This window comes from Coturnix japonica, chromosome 6 (assembly GCF_001577835.2).
Source record: "Coturnix japonica isolate 7356 chromosome 6, Coturnix japonica 2.1, whole genome shotgun sequence".
Classification (NCBI taxonomy): Eukaryota; Metazoa; Chordata; class Aves; order Galliformes; family Phasianidae; genus Coturnix; species Coturnix japonica.
Genome location: NC_029521.1, coordinates 31,160,018 through 31,181,535, shown reverse-complemented (window position 1 = coordinate 31,181,535; position 21,518 = coordinate 31,160,018). Strand labels below are relative to the sequence as shown.

The following is a 21,518-nucleotide window of genomic DNA, read 5'->3' as shown; positions in this document are numbered from 1 at the left end:
CTGAATAGACGACAGAACACTTTCCTTTGCATATAATCTAAAACCTGTGTACACTCAATTACAGCCTTTCTGTTTTGCAATATTAATAGGGCATGTTAATGGACATCAGACCATACGGAGCAACAAATTAATTGTTTCCCTATGTTCAGTAATAGCTCCATTTATCATGCACGTTGACCTGTGTTAGCTTAACAAAGCCTGTTAATTATCAGTGATCTTAAGTGTTACAAGAATAAAGAAAGCATCAGTAAAACTTACCTAACTGACAAACTTATTCAGAATAATTAAAACATTTTTTGCTGTTGGAGGTAGGAAAAGTGATCAACATTTTACTTTTCACATTTCATTTGAAAACCTTTTTAAGAGATAATGTTGGCAGTCGATGTCTACTTGCTTACACTTGTAAGAATGATCTATTAGAAAATCACTTTTCTTTTTTACACTATGTTCAGTATCATGTCTTTATTCCTACCAGGCTTCTATCAAACTGGGAGGCTAAACACAAAACCAAAGGGCATTTACTAGTTTAGTAGTCTGATCTTTGGACCTGCTACATGCATTTGCTTCACAGCCGACATGCAGTAAGGAGAGCTTCCTCCTCATGAGATTCATCCCAAGCTGGATGCACAAAATGCTTTTCATATCAGATGCCCACCTGGGACAGACAAACCATCCTTTTGGCTCAGGGCCCACATGGACTCAATGTTCTGGGTTCAGCCCCTTAACCCAACTAAAGAGCCAAACCAAAACAATAGTTTCTAAGAAGCCCGTGTCTCGCCTCATGATTTGTCCTACAGCCCTGACAAAAGATAACAATAAATCCTCTGAGCACAACTGAAAACTGGAGTGGTAAGGAGCCAGGAGGCTCACAGGTGTCAGCAATTCAGGAGGAGAAAGCACCCTCACGGAGAAAACGTGCTGAACCAACAGGGCCACAAACCCAAATTCCAAACCAGCCATTACATCTTATTTGCTCTGTGTTCGCTGCTGCAGTGGTTCCCTGCCAAAAAGTACTAACAAGACCTGCAGCTCCTAAACAAGACCTGCAGCTCTTCAGGAGCACAACAGTTTTTCAGTTTGTTCACCAGATTTTTTGTAGTGTTTGTTTCCCACATGTGGTGTTATGACACAGCATTCAGTTGTATCTGTCTTTCCCTTTGATAAATGGTTCAACCACAGCACAGCCTGCTCTAACCTTTGCCAACAAATCGGTTACCTTTTTTTTCTTTTAAGACTTTTTTATTTTTTTACTTTAAAACAAAACAAACAAAAAAACCACTCTGAGAAAACCTAGAGACAGTGATTGAATTAAAAGACATTCTGACCAAAACTGCTTTTAACTTAAAAGGACAAACTGACCATAGCTAGTAACACCTGAACCGCTATTGATACCTCTACTTTAGTCTGCTGTGTGCCTGGGATAGCACGAGGTGATCACAGTAACAACAGAGCTGCTATGGTCTCATACCACAGCTTCTCTGAAACAGCGCCTTGGTAGCATCAGGTCTCAAGATTACCTGAATTGATCAAATTCAAAGATCTCCTCTTGAGACAAACCCATCAGGGCCCTGCTGATCTGACATAACCCACAGGCACAACAGGCCCGGCCACCACTTCAGTGCTGCCTTGAGGTGCTGTCAGATGTGTGCAATCCACAAAGCCAGCAGCTAAACATAAAGAAAAGCAGATAAATCCTGCTCCTGTTAGGAACTTATCTACCACAAAACACACTATTTCTCTGCACTTCGGCCAGAACCATACGTCATTTACCTCGGCTCCACTCTCAGGGTCAGCAGGGACCGCACAGCTCCAGCCCCAAGTCAGCTGCTACAGCTGCAGAGGCACATGCATGCAAAGGGAAATACACAACCCAAAGGCTCACAGAAATCCCAGCACAGCTCAGGAAAGCAGTACTGAAGGCTTCCTGCATCATCCTTGCTCTCCCTTGTCTCAGGAAGAAGAGCACTGCTCACACCACGGAGCTCTGGTGCATGAGATGGAGTTGCATTGTGCCTAAAATTCCTTAAAAATACTCATCTCTGTAATATGAATTTAAGTCTGAAGAGGAGAGTCAGAAGCTCTGAGCAGGGAACACAGAAGGGTACTCAGAAAGCAGGATGCACATGGTTATTTCATTGATGTCACCTCTGCAAGCTACTGCCTGACCCCTTCACTGCCACAGCCCATGACCCCTGAGGGCCTCCAGCACTGCTACAAGCCCCGGGTGCCCAGCACAGCACAGTGCAGGCATGGGGCCCTGCCTGCTGCCCAGCACAGCCTGCAACCACAGCCCAACACCAGCCCCCAGAGATGGGGATGCCTGTGGGCAAGGCTCCTTTGGGGCAGTGTGGATCTCAGGCTTGCTTCTAATGGAACTCAAGAACTGCTTTGGCAGTCACCAATCAAACAAACTGTAACAGTATCCACTACTAAAATATTAATTATGATACTGTTACAGAAAAAACAAACACCAAAACCATAAAATCTTTAAAACTTACAGGAATTGCCTTACATCAGTATTCACTGAACAGAGGAAAATACGCACGTGCCTTTATGTGTTCGAAACCTGGGAGCTGAGCAGCAACTTTCCTACACGAGCACTACACAAACTCATGCTTTACAAGAACAACACGAATCCCAGGATTTTAATCAGCCCCTGTGCCTGGATACAGCTGAGAGCATCCGCCAGCCGCTTCCAGGGAGCCCCTGCACGGCACCAAGACACGCGTGAACAAAAGCAGAACCCGGCTGATGAAATGCAGTTATGCAGAGAGGCAGACAATGACTAAAATGCCATCAGCCCTGTAAAGTAATTTATGGAGCTCTTGCTTTTTTCCTCTTAACGGATCACATCTCAATGAATTAAACACAAACACAAGAGCCAAAGTGCATGCGAACCGCAAGGCAGGTGTTAGCAAATCTGGAACAGGAAGAACGTGATGCAGATGCACCTGCCCAAAGTTTGCAGAAGCACGAGCCCCAACCCAGCGAGAACCAGAACAGGTTGGAGACTTCACCGTAAGAGCACAATTGCTCAAGGGATCGTTTGGTTGTTTTTGTTTGTTTGTTAAGGCACACTTCACACTGACTGAGCTTCTCTTTGTAGTAATGGAAGAAGCTGCTCTCATTCTCATCAGAGCTCCTCAATGGCAGCGCGGACGCTCTGCCACCTCTTACAACATTGAAAAGCAGCTTTGTAAAAGTCGCCAGAGAAAAGCAACACCAAAATTTCTGCTCCCGGAGAAAGGTTTGCTGTCTAAAAATACAACGGATGGGTTCGTAAAGTGAAACTGCCTTTTGGAAAAGTACATGGCGGTACTTCACTGCTCCTGCTATGCAGAAATACCCCCAGAGCCTATTCATAACGCTGCAGCATCAGCGTGCGAGCAGGGTAACGCTGAAGGAGCTCATTACATTACTGTGTGCCCATTTCTGGTTAGATATAAAATGGAGTTAAAGCAATGAAGCAAAAATAATCCATTTAATGCTTATGCAATGCGATGCATTTATATCGGGGTTTCTGTTGTTGTTACAGCGCTTCTCTTCATTCTTATGCTTTAGTGGTTCGATGGCAATTTATCAGCCTGTAGTGGAAAATACCTGGCACCTACTTAAAATGCATGGAGCTAGCAATAAAATTAACCTTGTGGCAATTGTTTTCCCACATGTTTGATAGACCAATGTCAGCTCATCTGTTAGACGGAAATAAAAAAGTCAAGCCTAAATGTACAAAAAATTATGATGAAAGCCTTAAATAAAGGAAGGGTAATGCAAGTTTATTGAGTCAAAAATCAATCAATCAATGAGCGAGTGGATTAGGAGCACCTCATAAGCCCCAACGAAATAATTTGCCCAAACACTGGGATTTAACAGTGGAGGACCAAATTCCAACACTTTTAGGAAGTAAGTAATGAAAAATCAATTCAAAAGGAAAAACAGATCAAGAACCCTGGATTCTGACACGCCGACACATTTATTGCTGAATACCATTTCTTGGCTGACCTGAAAACTTCGGAAGGTGTTTATTTACTTTCAACACCTTCCAGAGATCAATATTTTTAATTTGGATCCGAGTTATTATTTTTCACATCACAGCATCGGGGAGTGGAGTAAAGTGGCTCATATTTTAGTGCTAAAAAGATCGATATGACAGTTTCACCTTCACTGCAGCCCCCTGCAGCCGCCTGGGTGCACATCATAACATCCCGCCGGGGGGTGCGAGTGCCACAGCGCGGGGAGCAGGTCATCACCCAGCCCCAGAGCCAGACAGCCCGTGATTTAGCTGATCGTGAAGGGCCTGGTGCCCTTAGAAAACCAATCTTGTTTCTCCCACTTTATCAGGCCTGTCTTTTATCCAGCGTGCGGGAAGGGGGAGGGGGCAAGAGAGGAGCAGAAACAGCAGGAGGGAAGGAGCAGAGCAAAAGACAATCAGTTTCAAAGAGTGGATTACGTCCCTCAACGTCAATGCATCCATTCATTTCTACCTTCCTCGAACAGAGGCACATCTGTAATCAATAATTAATCTTCCATAACTTCCCAAACATTGTTCTGGCAGCTGAGGGGGCAGAGCAGCAGAATCCCTGGCAGTGCCCGCAGGTGCCGGGCTCCGCTGATTGCCACCAATGGGGTGAGGTGGGGTGAAGGAGGTGACCTGCACGGGGCAATGCAGAATGGAGCTTTCTGCTCACCTTGCCACAGGTTAAATTCAGTTCCCTTCTCAGCTACTATGTGCTGACTTCAAAGTCACCTTTGCCAACCATCTCAGAGCTTTAAAATCCCCCTTCACAATGGCAACATTCTAGGAGCGGGCAAGTGAGATCCTATGCAAATACTAACATAAAACCATGGAAAAAAGGCAACTCTTTCTAAACAGCCAGAGGGACACAAGCTGCAGGTTTTGCTGTCCCCAAGGCAGAAGCACAGAGGCTGAGACCAGGGGCCTGCAGCACATGGATGTGGCCCAGCAGCTGCTTTGGTGCAATGACAGACAGACCACAACCAGAGAGCAGCTTCCAAAGCAAGAACAGAACAGCACACTGCTGAGCCACCACGCAACACAGCGTCAGCATCTGTCCCCAGGGGGTCACTGGTGGTTCCACAGACAAGTGTCGTTCATCATTTAGTTCTTCACAGAAGAAAACCCACATGGAATTAGGTAGATATCAAGGTGGGGAACGTATCTACTACTGAAAAGCATTTCTTGAGAAACTCCACAGGCTTTTCTTGACTGAAGGAAGAGACGAGGAGAAGAGGCTCTGTGGATGGGCTGCTCCAAGTAACGCATTCTTTTAGGGGAATAATTAATAGATCATGCTTTAAAATAAATAAATAAATAAAAATAGCCTTCAGGGAGTGCAATGCTTGGAGAAGTAATAAATGACAGTCATCCTCCAGGGCTCTGTTTCAGAATACTAACTGAAAAGTGAATGCAGGACTATTTCTCCAGACTATGTATCAGAGGGAAAGGTCACGTGAAAGGAGCAGCATTATATAATGATGGTAACTGAAAGCCAAGCTGCTGGTGGCTTACTGACAGCAGCACTGCAGAGTCAGGGTAAGGAAACTCAGTGTGCCCATGGGGACATGCACAGCAATGGGGTGCACAGCCTGCCCAGCACACCTGGCCTGCAGGAGCTACAGCAGAGCCACAGCTGACAGCCAACGGCCTCAACACACCAACAACCTGCTCCTGCGTTTCACTGCAAAGCACCTGATTCACAATTAAATCCCATCACACATCATTGCTTGTTGATCACTGCCAGTCTCAGAACAAAGCACCAATTATTAAAAAAACAATTTGGATCCAGGTCACAGAATGAAAATTTCAACTTCCACATTAATAGAAGGAGAAGAGAAAACAAATACCTCAAGGCCTGGATGAGACTAGGCACAGTATCCCAGTTTCCTCATGTTTTTTTGCAGAAGGATTACAGAGAACCAGTATACAACTTGAAACTTCTCACCTGTCTGAGGACACGTCCTAGGTCTCCTTCCTTGAATGGCCATTGCTCTGGATCAGATTCAAGAGAGACAGCAACTCCGTAATTCACCACTCCACTACCTATACCAAGCTGCATTAGAACATCATCATTTCCATTTAGCTGATACTAGAATGCACCACTTTACAGGCCTCTTTGGTATGCCGGTAAAAATGAAAGCATCAACATCCACTGCAGTAATTTAATGGACACCTAATAAGGAATATTGCACTGGTTCACAATGAACGGCCAAAAGAAATAAGTAAACCTCTACTGTAGTTGTAACTATAGGCAAATTCTTCAAGTGATATTGTCTGTGAATCAACAACCTGGTTCAGGACTTAGTAAGATTCACTGTCTGATCCGATCACACAGGCTGCCCACACATGAGCATGCTACAAGTTGAAGATATTTAAACATAACTTTGAACTCTTAGCCTAACTACAAAATCCTAGAGAACTGGATTTACTTCAGGCTGAAACAATGCAGAGCCCTGAAGTACAGTTTACAAGGTAGATACCCCATGTCTGAACCTCCTTGATGCCAACCACAACCATCATCACTGTGAAGACTGAGGTGTAGCACACGTTCTTCTGCCGGCTTGTGCTCCTCCACTTCCTAAAAAGTAACCTGGAAGTAGGCAGAAATCATTCCAGACTGAGGACATCATCCAGCCAGCAGAGGAACCAACATACAGATGAAAATTTGCATCACGTCATTCCCTTTTGCAGGTTGAAGCCTGCTGTGACTGCCCAAAGCAACAAATAAAAACTCTTACAGATACCAAATAAACAGGATATCCAGCCAAAGATACACTATGAGAGGCCAACAAGTGCACCAGGCAATACACAGAAGTTTCTCAGACTCGGAAAAACCTTGATAAAATAAAGATGACATCTACCCATGAAGAGTTACTGCCTGGCTCTGACCTAAAGGATATCACACATACAAGACGACTGCTCTGAGTGAGCAACTGTTCTCAAAGCTGCTCACAGAAGTTGCTATTTAACACCTCTCCTGCCTTCAAACTCTAAGGAGAAATGAACAGTTAGAACACATTTCATTTACTCCATGGTAACAGACAGCTGTACTTAATACTGGGTACATCTCACTTTGCAATCCTCCACGTTCCTCTTCCCACGAAGCTGTTTGCTCTCTTAAGCGTATTTTATTGTGACAGTCCATACTCTTCATTTCATATATTGTAACTGGTTGGGAACCAAAGGCATAAGTATAATATAATTATAGTCTGTAAAATTGCAGAGAGAGAAAAGTATTTATTCAAGTCCTGTTCTGTATTTGGAGGAAATACTGTTTTCCAATTCTAAAAGTACAATTATAATGTAAGAAATACCCATTAGACACCCAGAATACCGTAATACCTTGTAGAAGTTAATCAGCGCTTTGTTTTCATCACACCTTAAATCCTCCCCCCAAACACAAACTATCAATGTATTATCTGTTTGCACGTGCCATATTAACTATGGGATTAGACTGCAGCCTTTGTTGAGAAGTGGCATGTCAAAAGAAGACATTAATACAACCTGATAGCACTTGTATCCGTGCATGTGCATCGCAGTGGGGGATTTGGGGGCACTGATACCACTCAGTGCCAACATTAAGGACAGAAAAAAAGAAGTGAAGCCACCAGGCACTGCGTGTACGAGATATGAAAGGTTAGGATGCAACCGAGGTATTTCTTGTGGCAGAGACGCATCACCCAGAGCAGGATCTGGAGCTGGCACAACTGCTTACTTCACTCTGCTCACTCACCACTTACTAGCAACTGGTTTTCACATTCTAACCTGGCAATCAGCATCAAGGAGACAGGCAGCTTTAAAGGGATCTATCATTAAATTAACTGTTACTTAAAAGAAAAAAAATCTACATAAAAGAAGTCTGTAAGTAAGAGTGATATTTGAATGTAGCATTTATAAACACAATTACTATCTCAGCTGAATGAACCAATAGAGAGGCACTCCATCTGTTTTGGAAGCATTTTTAGGAATGTGAGATATTCCAGGCTGCTGTGCCCAACATTAGTAAGCCATGATCATAATTAGCTGAGATAGACATGAATTCCTGTCTCCCGTCACCATCCTGCCAAACTTTGGTACACCAAAGTTCATATTTACTTTATCTTCTCCCACCCATATTTACTGTGCTTCCCGTTAGCCATTTGTTTCTGACACTCCCCTTCATTACCCATCCCCACGTTACGTCTTTGTGCTCTAAATCCCCAACTATCCCAGTCCAAGTGCTCAAACCCCAGCTATGAAGTTTTAACAGGAATACGACCCAATCTGCTGGCTGTTTCTGGGCAGCCCCACTTCCCATCTCCCTGCATGTGCAGCAGCGCTCTGCCAGCCCTCAGCAGCCAAAGGACACAGCTGGCTCTTTGCAGGGCTGTTTGTACACACATACTGACACAAAAATGTTCACAACATCCTAAAATGTGAAAACACACAAACCAAGAAAAATCAAACTGGAAGAACAACAAAAAAAGTCCATCAGTTCCACGTGCATTTCTGAACACCACGTGCAAATCTACACTCAGCGATAGGAAGAGAATCCTGCATAGGAGTCTCAGGTTTAATAAAGGACTTGTGGACAACCTGGACAACCAGTGAGCTCCAGAACCAACGTTCAGGGCTATGCTGAGCTTCATTCACAAAACAGAATATGCAGTTTTTTCCCTAAGAAATCTTCCATTTAACTGAAGGGGGTGGGGGAGTGGAAAGAATAAAATGAAGCCAACCCCAAACTCCTTCTTAATTCAGTACTGAATAAACAAGAAAGGAACTGATAACAATAAGCTGATAACAATAGGTCTCTTCCCAGCTCAGACTGTCACCGCTCACCTCTGGAAATCCAGTATTCGTCAGTTTGAGATATTTGCCATTCATTTATTCGTCAATAACTTGGGACCAAATTACTGACCCACGTTCAGGGAAGGAGAACTGAAACAACAGGGATGCTGCTGATGCAGCCAGCCACTGAGACAGCAGGGTCTGAACCTGCCTGGCCAGAGGCAGCAGATGCAGCCAAACTTCAGGAGCAAAAACCACCACGTTGGTCACAATGAACAAACCCACGTTTCCATCTTTTTTGTTTTATGATGTTGGACAAATTAACCAGAAAATACTCCGAGTGCGACATTCCATTGCTGAACGCTTCACTGGTGCGGTAAAACAGGACAACTGCTGAAATTATAGGGAAATAAATTTGTAATTTCTTCCTCATTTAGCCATTTTTGAAGCTCCTGTATAGAAAAGTCATTAATGTTATGTCCTCTATCGATGTTCCAAGCCTTTCAGGGAATAACTAATGTTTTTTCTATACTCCTCCATGTGGCCAGTTAAATTAGACACATTATTTCTGTGCTGTTAGAGAACACTGATCAATAGACACTTGGAAAGCCCTCTAAAACTAAGTGGGAACGCTTCCTCAGTGTCAAAGGGATCTAGTTTGGGTTTGTACACAGCAAACACTGTTAAGTGTAACGGAGCAGTCAGCGCGCATCTGAGCCGCCTGCACACGGGTCAGCAGCACGGTTGGTCGGTTTGCAGGTACAGGGCAGAGCCGCGCTGGGTTTTGCATTTGCCACCGTCACTGCGGCAGGAGCAGACGGCACAGCCGGGTGCTGCGAGCTGCTGCCCCCATGGGAGCATCGCCCCCCACCCGCAGCCCCCATCGGGTCAGCCCAGCTCAGCTCCGAGCCGCGCACCTTTATTTACCCTGCATTTTCCCTGGAAGACGGGCAGCTTTCTGCCTTCCCACGTCAGTAGCAATAATTTAAGGCGATGACAGTATAATGCAACGAGGAGCTTTTTCTTCTACCCACGTGTTTTTAAATTGCAAAACCTAAGGCGCATTTCCACGCGTTTCTGAGGTGTAAAACCGGGAAACTTTGCATCGAAACCGAACGGCCGCAAAAAGCAGAGAGCGGGCACAGGCTGCTTTCTTTACAACAATGAATACGGCACTAAAGGGCTGTTCCAAACATTAATAAACCCATTCACTTATATCAGTAGATAGCATTCATAGTATTTAGCATTCATAGTATTTAGCATTCATAGTATTTTTCTCGAGTAGCGCCGATCTCATTTAAGAACGAATTCAGCGGCTCAATCGAAGCATCAGCAAGTTCCTTAAGCAGCATTTTACAATTCCTGTGTCATTGTTTCCGCGTTTTCCGCCCTCGCCCCGTTTCGTGCCGTTCCATCCCCGCACTCCCGGTATTTCCGTACCGGACGGTGCCGCCCCGCCGCGTGCACACGCTGCGCTCACCGGGCAGCGGCGACGGACCCAACGGCCGCGTCCCGGCCCCGTAACGGCACGTGGCGGGACTCCAACTCCGCGATCCGGCCGCTCCGCAGCTCCCCGCGCTCTCCTCCCCCCGCCGCTGCCCGAAGCGTTTCCCCGCGTCCCGCCCGGCCGCTGCCCGCTGCCCACGGACGGGCGGGTAACGACGGGTACAGCCGGGGCTCTGCCCGCAACACCGAACTCTCGGCCGCCGCCGGCCCGGGGCTCAGCTCGCCTCCCTCGGCGGCCCCAACCGGAGCGGAGCTGCACAGAGCCGGGAGCCGCCCGACCGCGGAGCAACCCCGGCACTAGAGCGGCACTATAACGGCACTATAACGGCACTATAACGGCACTATAACGGCACTATAGCGGCACTATAACGGCACTAGAGCGGCACCTCGGAGCTCACAGCAACGGAACACACTCAACAGGACGGGAACGGCCCCAGCCGAGTCCTCACTGTTTGCATTCAACAAAACGGTGCGTCAGACAAATGTATTCACTAGCAGAGACACTGTATTGAAGAGAGTAAATCCCACACAGTATGTAGCACAACAATGGGAAAGAAAGAAACAGAACTGCAAGCAGCGGCACCAACAGCACGCTGCACCAACACGCTGCACCAACACGCTGCACCAACACGCTGCACCAACACACTGCACCAACACGCTGCACCAACACGCTGCACCGACACGCTGCACCAACACGCTGCACCAACACGCTGCACCACTGCCGACAGCGCAGGCAGCAACTGAAAGGAACGCAGGTGCAGAGGGGCGCTATTGCCGTGCATGCCCTGTGCCCATCAGCAGCTCCTTCTGTAACTGCCCGCACAGATCACTCCTAGAAAACACAACAGGTAAATGTGCAGCAAACCAGAGACAAACCAGCACAGCTCCTGCACCACGCAGAGCAGATCTGCCGGCTCCATGCTGGCCCAGCAGCACTGCAGGAGCAAAGTGCATTGCAGATCTCCTGCAGAGCACGAGGGCAGCGAGGGGACACAGCAAGCCAGACCACAGCTTTTTATACCCCACATCACCCGCACCACTCCCCCTTCACAGTCCCCAAATGCTCCCGTCTTCCTGCAGGACAGTGAGGACGAGCACTGCTCATGCAGGACAGGAATCCCCGTCCCACCCTGCACACCTGAAACAAGACTGGCAGGGGATGGGGCCCATTGGCAGAGCAGGTCATGGACACAGCACTGCAGGGCGATGGAGGTGCCCCCACCCCGGCAGGGCCCAGGCCGCAGTGTGTTGCAGCATGCAGCCACTCAGTGCCACGCAGGCACTGCGGATAAGCCTCAGCTCCCAGTGGGCCATGCACAGCTGGACACAGGGCCATGCACCATGACCATGCACTGTGACCATGCACCGTGACCATGCACCGTGACCATGCACCGTGACCATGCACCGTGACCATGCACTGTGCCCACAGCTGCTCCCTGTGCCTGCAGCCTGCACAGAACAGGACAGAAGCAGCAGCAGTGAGCACAGCCCGGCAGCGCAGCGCTGGGGAGGCAGGAGCCAAGGGGCAGCAGCACGTCCTGCCCTGCATGGCAGACATGGGCCTTCAAAATGTTTCTTTATCCTCCTTCTCATCTGCACTAATTCCTCAGGTACTGTTTTACTAAACCCCTATGGACAGGCAGTTTCCTCGTGCTCAGGTGCTCCATCCTGTAAGTATTTCAGCGTTTCTTTTTATACATTTGGATTTCTACACTCAGTTTATTGCAGACAACTGCAGCCCCATGTTCTTTAACACACACACATGTTGTCGCACAGCTGCGGTGCCAGCACTGCCCGTACAGAGCTCAGGGCACAGAAAATGGGATTGCACCTGAACGGAATCACATCCCAATAGCAGCACCAATGGCTCTGCATAGAGCACTGCATAGAGCACTGCATAGAGCACTGCCACGGAGCCGCTTCCTCAGCACCACCACGTGTGCAAACAGCACAAACTGACCCAGGACGGCGTCATTCAGCTTCCGATCCGTCAGCTTCTCCTTTGTTTGCCATTATTTCACCCCTTTCGAGAGCACAGGAGCATCAGAAAACAGGGGGGGATAAAAAGACCCCGTGATATTCCTCACCAGAGCTCTGTATGTACCCGGCAGATCGGCTGCCAAAAATGGAACTTCTTTCTTTCGCTTCTACGTGCACCAATTCACAAACTCCTTATTTTCAATTAAAATAAGCTAATTAAAAGGCCAACGTTTGTGACGCGGCTTTAAAACCCTCCCGGCGCCGCGTTTAACCACCAGCCGCACCGCGACCCCGCCACCAGCGCCCGGCACGAACGCAGCGCTCACACAGCGCCACCGCGCGGCCGCGCCCGGCACTGCAGCACAGGGCGGCCCGCAGCACCACGGCTGCGTCCGGCACCAAGTTCTGAGCACACACAGCTCAACTGAGCGCACAGAGCTACCGAGCTGCTCCCGGCATTTCAACAGCACCGAAAGTAAGATAACAGCGCTAGACTGCTTTATTCCTTTTATTCCCATCTGCACAGCAAAACTAAGAGAGTAACAAATCGCTGAGTGCCACACAATAGCACCACGTTGCCTATTGCACTTCCATTCCCAGACACCCGCTGCACTGTGTGCACCTCCTGCATCACCTGCAGGGCTCCCCAGCACCGCCCGGCAGCTCAACACTTACTTACACGTCTTACCAGCTCAACACTTACACGTCTTACCAGCTCCACCACCCAGAGCAACACCCTACGGCCACTTGTTACACAGCTGGTGTTTATAAATAAAGATGGATACTGACTCTGCACCAGAGCAACAACAGGAGGTAGCAGAGAAACACCTGATTATAAATGAGATACGGCCAAAAACACCCCCTGCTTTCTGTATGTGCTTTTTAAGCAGCAGTCTATGGATTTCTCTGCAATTGTTTTCAGGATTAACCTCATCCTCAGGTTAATTCTGGGACACAGCTCAAGCAGCTGCAAACAGCCCGCCCTGCTCCTCCCGCAGCAGCACCATCCCCTCGCAGCCCCACTCGTGCCTCTCCCCCATGCACAGCTGCTACACCAGACACGGCGCTGCTCCTCTCAGTGCTGCACACGGGGGCAGCCAGGCACTGCAGGACAAGCAGCCGCTGCTGAAATAGTCAGACTGTGAAAGCAAACAAGGCCAGGCCTTCAGAACAACCAGATGGCACCCTGAGAACAGGCCTGGAGCCCTGAGAGGAGCATCCCAGCTCCCTTTGAAGCACTGAGCTGAGCAAGGAGCACGGCTGAGCACCCACAAGGCTGACTGTACAGCGCAGATGTGCATTCAAGGCCAAGGAGATCACAGAGCTATTGGTTACATCTGGAAATGAACTTCCACCTCTTTAGCCTGGCATCTTTTTTCAGAAATATCATGATAAAAATCAAACTCAAAACACAAGTAAAATTCAAAGGGTGAAAAGGAGAAAAGGAGAAGGTGGGAGGAGGCTCACGTAAGTATAAGAACATTCACAACACGCTCTCAAGGCAAAGCACCGTCCTTCAAATGCTGCTGCTTAGAAGCTGAGCCTGCTCGCAGCCCCTTCCACGGCAAGGCACGGGTTAACAAAGCCATCCGGAGCTGCAGCACCACCTCCTGGAGAACCTGCCTCTGTGCAAACACAAAGTTCCTCAAAAACTGTTAATGGAAAAACGGTCTGAGAACTAATGAGGCATGTGAATTCCCCCCGTAATTGAATTGAATATGTCTCTCTTCCTAAATCATCATTTTTTATTTAACAAAACTCGAAACTGCCACAGCTAATAAGCTCAGAAGAATCAGCGTACACTATTCATTTCTGGGAACAGGCCGATATTTTCTAAGAGCCATTAATAACTATGACAGGATTTATGTACAAGATAAATTCAATTCAATTTCCTTTTTCAATTAATGGCCAATTATTCGAACTCAGCTCAACCAAAAATATTACTCAAGTATCATTAATCTAACAAAAATTAACTTTACTATTCTCTTAGTAATGAGGTGACATGATTTTAAGATAAAATCGTGCATTTTAATAAGACGTTGTCCACCTTAATTTCTAGGACCGCTGCTTGCCAACAGAGCCGAGCTGCAGCAGATCAGGTTATCACTATTATTATTATGGTGAAGGATTTCAGCAGAGCTCCCTCCTCAGATGCTGCCTGAGGACACCCAGCACTTTATTTTAGCTGAAGTTATTTCATATGTAGAAAAGCCAGAAGTGCAGGGAGTCAAGTGAAAACCACCACGAAAACATCCACAGCCACATTCCAGGCACTATTTGAAAATACACACATACGTACTTACATGGGCCAAGAGAAAGCATCCATTTAATTAATAAGACAAAGAAGTACCAGGGCTTTAAGTGAAAGGTTCACAAAAAGCCATAAACCGCACTATGGAGTTGTTTGGGTCCCTGAACGTGTCTGGTACCTGAGGCAGCTCTGTCCGTGCTGGTTTGTGTTCAGTACTTCAGTCACAACAGAATGGCACCGGAGCTGCCCACATGGTTAATTGGGAGCTTCTGGGAAGCGATCCTTACACACGCAGAGGCTGTCACCCATAGCTCATCCATAACTGTCGGCAGCTCTTAGCTCTGCCTCTGTCGTGTTCCCAGAGCCCAGATGCATTAGCTCTAATGCAGCAGCTTTTCTGCCAGGAGATCAATCTTTGGGTCACATTAGAATTTCAATAAACCACACGCTGCTGCAGCACGGTGTGACAGACTGGTTTGCACACACGTGCTGCCCACTCCCGACAGCCAGGTTTGCTCAGAGTGGCCCCAAGGTTCAGGTGCAGGGCAGCTGCCACCAGCCCTGCTGCCAGCCCCACTTATCCCTGCCAGCCCTGGGTGCTTTATGCGTTTTGATGTGCACTAAAGCAAGTTTTGGGGAGAAAAAATTCCCCAGCAGCTTCAATCCATCACCATGGGAAATCCAACCCAACCACACAGCTGTGCACTTCCCAATCACAACAACTCCCCACCCCCCCCAGTCTATTTTACACTGGACTTGGTGTACAGGACCACAGGTGACAAAATCCAGGTTCTTTCTGCATCTGGGATGAATCGTTTGGATCCCCACACAATAAGTTTTAGTCCTTAAAATCAAATCACTCAGCAAGAGACACTTGGACATCACATTCTATTTTTTACTTCACAGAACTCCTGTAAAACACACACCCTGCTTCCCCTCGGCTGCAGGAGAGGCTGTTTGTCAAAGGGACAGACCGTGGAAAAACATTTTCTCACCATCAGTCCCAGCGCAGCCAAGCTATGAACTGTAAGCAGCAAAACCAGATGGAGCTTCGCAGGAGCCAAGCCAAGGAAAGCCTTGTGGAAGAAACGCTGCCAAAACTGCTAGAAAAAGGGAATACTGGAGCCAGGGGGTAAAGGTTTGCCAAACTGCAGGGACTCGGGCTTCTCTCCTTCCTAAGGAAAACAGCATTATACAACAACGTATGCAATAGGTGTTTATATTTCAGAGAGAGAGGGATAATTATGAAATTATAAAGGTCAGCATATGCTGCCAATCCCACGCCATAGAAGGGATGGAAAAAAAGCACACAGCAGTTAAAGACCTCCGCAGTCAAACAGAACTAACGAGGAAGCAGGAAGAGGCACAACACAGTGAGCCAAGCTGCACTGGAGATAAGACTGAAACTTTACCCTAAATAGACACAACACGATGGTGACATCCCCATTCATACAGTAAGATCCATGCACAACTACTGTGCAGACAAGTGGCAGCACTTCAGTCACGTGGGAAAATCATTTCTGTCAATTTCTGATCTGTGACAGCAGACTTGAGAACTACGTATGAGATTCATCAACATCAGGTGCCAACAAGAAGACTAAAGGTTATGAGGGTCAGCATGAAGGTACATCCCTGTCCCTTCTTTTCTACCTTTCCTGGCTTTGACTCCAAGCCATCACTACTGGAAATCCAGTAAGGAAGGAATAAAATCCTGCTCTATCATGAAGAATTTTCTATTGGTGACAGTATTTACACGATACAAATCATCTCTCAATCTCTTGTTTTCTTCCTTCTTCCACACTGAGCTGATTCAACTCCAAAAGTTTCTTTAAAGGTTACAAGGGATGACCTAGAAAAAAATAAGCCAGAATTCTCTTTCTAGGGATCACCTCTGTCTTTTTTAATACGCATTTAAAAAATGCTGCTTAGGAACTAGAAGTCAAAATACCCAATACTGCTTCACTATGCCCATACAGAGACAAAAATCACCAAATAAATTATACTCCACCTCTACTAGTTACACTTGCAAGAACTGCTTTCCTTCTTGAGCCACAGCACACAAGAGCTCGCCCAGCACTGCCTTCCAGAGCTGCTCCCTTCCAGGCAGAGTCCCAGTCTCTGCTGCAGACATCAAACCACCACGCAATTGTTCATTATTCCCCAATGCTTTGGTTATTTGTAGATTATCAGCTGTGATTCTACAGTAGCTACCATGTTAATAACAGAAAGGAGCCCTCAGGTCTTCTCAGATCATCATATGAGAAACTGTTCCTCCTGTGATCTTCATTTCAGCATGAACCATTTCCTCCATTAGCATTATCAACAAACAGCGTGCACTGCCTCAGAAGTTGTTTTGTATCTTTAACAGATTTAGTTACCAGTTCAACAGACAGAGATTTCATCAAATAACAAAAACAAATGTGCTTGGTTAGTCTGTTTTCATTATAAATAATACTGGTACAGTCTCTATTTTCTCCCCCCTTATTGACTCAGTACTCAGTTTTTTTCCAGGAAGGGCGAGCTGCAGTCAGTACAGCAGGAGAGCAAAAAGATGCACTAAGTAATGCCTGTGACAGGAAAGGGGAGTTACAGAAGTGGATGGGAAATCCTACAAAGAAGCACAGTGCCTGGAAAAGGCTGACAGTATGGGGGAAAAAACAGCATTATTTCTTAAATTCAGAGCTTTGTAAGATACAGAGCTCTCCATAGACATGAGCAGCACACACGCTGTCTAGGATTGCTGTCTAACACCTTAAGAAACTTATCCACCACAGACAGAGACATCAAAAATAAGCACACCTCAAGTGATGTACAGTAACTTCAATACTATGAAGAACCACAACCATCTTTTAAGAAAAAAGCTATAGACACTTCATCACAGGGCACAACAATCCCCTGCACAGTGCAACAATCCATGTTCAGGATACTGATGATCCCCCCCTTCCTCACAACCACAGAACAGCTGATGTTAGAGGGAACCCCAGGAGGCCGTGGTGTCCTGCTGGGAGCTACTGCAGCTTCAGGGGCTTTCCTGGCCACGGCCCTGAGCAACTACAGCACAATTCTGTCCTACTGCTCTGCTACCACCAGGGCATCCCGCACTAAGTGTCAATGCTCCTGACACAACATTTGCCCCTTTAAGATTCAGTAAAGCCAGTAGTGCTGTTTTTCCTCCTCTTTGATAAAGAAGACAAAAAAAATCTTAACATTCTTCCTCCTGTTCCAGCTTCCCTGGGCTCTTGGCCACAGTCACTCCAAAATGAATACATACAGATCTTCCCAGGCTCCTATTCACCTAAGCCACACGCTGCTGTGCTGGATTTGTGTGCATGTGGGGGACATGAGCTCCACTGAGCTCTGTGCCCACGCTGCTGCTTTTGTCTGTTGCCCTTTTGTCACTTGCTCTGGCTCAGGATGTGGAAGCTGAGCCCAACAAATGTTGGCTGAAAATGTTGAGGAAAAGGAAGCTGCAGTCCTGGACAGCAGGAAGATGTCACCAGATCACCACTAAAGGACTGCTCACTCTTGTACTATCCATCAGTAATTACCTCAATACAACAGTAGATCTGTCCACATGCTGGACAGCCCTGGCGATGACCTTTATGATCACGTCTGCTCTTTGTAAGAGGAGTGACGTAGACGTCATTCATGTACCAGTGGAAATTCCTGCTACAACTCTTCTCACAACCCCGCACCCAAGACTGTCTGCCAACAAGCACTAAGGGTTCCTAGCAGAAACCCTGACTGCTGGCAGCCCCACTCCCAGCTGGTCTGACCTGGCCCCACTCCAGGCTGTCAGACAGTCAAACAGAGTCTCAAATAGAAGGTAATTCTGATTCACCAAGAAGGCTGTTAGAGAAAAAAAGGCTTTGTGATTTCCAGTATTTGACTTACTTTTCAATGGATGAGCTTCTGTGAAACCAGCATTTGTGTATTTTACAAAGTAATGTCTTAGCAAAAACAACTCTATAAAGATTTAATCATGTTGGAAACAGCTCACATACACACACCGACCAAAAGAACCTGAGCAGTTTAACACAAATTAATCTTCTGTTGAGCTGAAATTGAGAAATTTACCGTAAAATGTTCCTGTGATTTATAGTTCTCATCCAGGTAAACTCGAGCCCTGTTGTAGTCTTTCATTGCATCACTCGATAATAACTCCCTACAAGACAAAAAAGAGATTGAAAATATGAAGGGCCATGCAAACATTCCATGTTGCTTCTGCCTCATTCTCTGTACTGAAATGTCATCACTAGCCAGAGGAGGGCTACAAAGAGGATCAGAAGGCTGGAGCACCTCCTCTACAAGGACAGGCTGAGAGCTGGGGCTGTTCAGCCCAGAGAAGAGAAGGCAGCAGGCAGAGCTTATAGCGGCATCCAGTACCTGAATGGGCCTACAGGAAAGCTGGGGATGGACTGTTCGTAAGGGCAGGTAGTGACAGGGCAAGGGGAAATGGCTTTAAACTGGAAGAGGGTCGATTTAGACCAGATAACAGGAAGAAATTCAGTACTGGGAGGTGGTGAGACACTGGCACAGGTTGCCCAGTGAGGCTGTGGATGCCCCCTCCCTGGAAGCATTTAAAGCCAGGCTGGATGGGGCTGTGAGCAACCCGGGCTATGGGAGGTGTCCCTGCCTACAGCAGTGGTTGGAAGTAGATGATCTTAAAGGTCCCTTTTGCAGCTCAAACCATTCCATGATTCTGCAGCCCAGACGAACCATTGGCTTTTACCTCATTTTGGAACAAGTTTCAGGGAAGAAAGTTTCCTGTGGCAAAGCCATCTACCTACAAGCCTCAGAGCTGACAACATCAGCATCACTTCCAGCACAACTCCCAATGCTTCCTAGTGCCTATTGGATACAGCTGTGAAGGACTTACGACTTTGAACATCTGAACATTAGATATACTTGGGCAATTAATGCCAAAGCCCCCACAGCCTCAACTTTAAAGCTTTACTTTCTTGCAACCTATTATCTGCAGACTGAAAGCAGCCTTTTGACTTTCTGCCTAGAATATCCCAGCAGTGTTTTCCAGTTACTTACTTAACAAATTTGTCCACGTGAGACATGGAAGCTTCATAGTTTTTTCCTCCAAATTCTTGACAGTGTAAAGCCATGAAGTGGGGCTTGTGTGCATGAACAACCTGAAACAAACAGAAAAACAAAAGTCATATCCAGAGCTACTAACACACAGGATACACACAGTACATGATGTAAACGCAGACATGTCCTTTTTGAAAGTAGAACCTTCAGCCAGAGAGGTAACTGACAGAACAGCAATAAGAGAAGCACCACTTGTTGGTGCATGCAAAAGTCTTTTAAAACATACTAATAATCTCAAAACAATATTTTTGTTCTTGAGCTGTGAATTTGTTACCAAGCACTTGAAGCAAATGCACAACCTCTCCCAGCTCACCTTGAAAAGGACTCAGTAGCATTAGCAGGGTCAGAGGGTCTCCTTGCCCAGGAGCTGGAAGAATTCCAACGTTTGATTTTTCTCACTTATGCGAAAGCATCTCAAACAATCTCAGGACAAAACGTTGACTAGATATCTCATGTGATGCTCTGATTTACAGAACACATCATCCTCAAAATTACTTAAACATCATTATATGTGCACTGTAGTGCATATGCACTTATCTAACCCAGGAGATGCAAATAAACATCCATCGTGCTATTTTAAATGTTAATCTTACATAACTAAGGTATCTTAAGGATTAAATACCCAGCACTATGATATATTCAGACTAAAAGAAGTACAAAGTCTGCTTCCTCACTGTACATCAAGTCAAACATGCAGCATTTATACATTCACTGCTGCTCTACACACAGAGTTACTTTGTCTTTAAGCACTTTCTCAGCATAAACTATATTCAGCACATCTAAAACACCTGTGTCAGCACTGAGTCTCTACAACTTGCATTTAACATTTTATCTTCTCAAGAAGTAACGGACACAAGCTACAAAACAATTCCAGTTTTGAAGAGGATAACAGCAGGAAGCAATCAGGTGTGCACTGGTACAAGAACTGTGCAGATGTCAGTGGGCACGGCGGGGATGGGCTGGGAGCTGAGGATCTTAGAGGTTCTTTCCAACCTTAATGATTCTGTGGTTCACTTGGACACAAACTGGCAATAATGAACTAACTAGGACACGCAGAAATCTTGCTTCAAAAACAGCTGCCATCATAAGGACTGAGGCCCAACTAGAGCAGGACTCAGCAAAAAAGTTAACTGAGAAAAAAAAAAAAAGAAGCAGACTATAGACAAAACAGCTAAAAATACCCAGAGCCAACGAAGCCTTGCCCAACTTGATACATACACCTACAGTCATCAAGTGTCTTCATGAAGTCTGGTTGTTGGTTGATTTTCATTATCATCTTGGAGACGAATATTAACCAAACCCAACTTGTGTAGCTGGGCTCCGTGACAGAGCTCATTTGAGGTCCCTAAACAATACACAGTCCCAATGTTCTATGGGCTTTATTGCTCCAAATCAGTTTTGGCTTCCAACTACAGATCTTATCTACGTGGATAGCTCTTTGAAATTACCATAATTAGAAAACAATTGTAACTATTTAATGTTGTAAAGCAAACACATGCAAGTCTGTTTCAAAGCAACAGTGGCAGCAACAGTAATGGGAAGACAAATGGAGTAGATGATCCGGAGGGTCCTTTCCAACCTTGTGATTCTGTGACATCTACCAAACAGTTATCTCAAATAATGTAAAATAAAAGTATCAACGTGTGACATTACTCTTTTTTGATCCTACAATAGTTGAGATCTCTTCTTACATAGCAAATATAACTAAGAAATTGCTAACGCCAAAGTGAAATGAGTAGCTGCAGGGGATGTAGGCACCAGCTACCTCATCACATACATTAGGGATGAGTAACAGGGAGCCCTGAACATGGGATCCTGCAAAGAAAACATTGGAGAAATACTCTGCTGTGCTACAGCAGCAACAGAAAACGTTCCTGGAATCTGAACTTA

The 21,518-nt window shown here is 46.3% G+C and overlaps 1 protein-coding gene across 5 annotated transcripts in view; it reads right to left on the bottom strand.

Annotated features, from left to right (window-relative positions):
• INPP5A (inositol polyphosphate-5-phosphatase A) overlaps nt 1–21,518 on the bottom strand; it is a 182,254-nt gene that overhangs the window by 110,338 nt on the left and 50,398 nt on the right. For all 5 annotated transcript variants that reach the window (XM_015867550.2, XM_015867545.2, XM_015867546.2 and 2 more), the window contains 2 exons: nt 19,569–19,669; nt 18,603–18,690 (listed from right to left, as the gene is read on the bottom strand). In XM_015867550.2, coding sequence (XP_015723036.1) covers nt 18,603–18,690; nt 19,569–19,669 — 189 coding nt within the window. The remainder of the gene's footprint in view (nt 1–18,602; nt 18,691–19,568; nt 19,670–21,518) is intronic.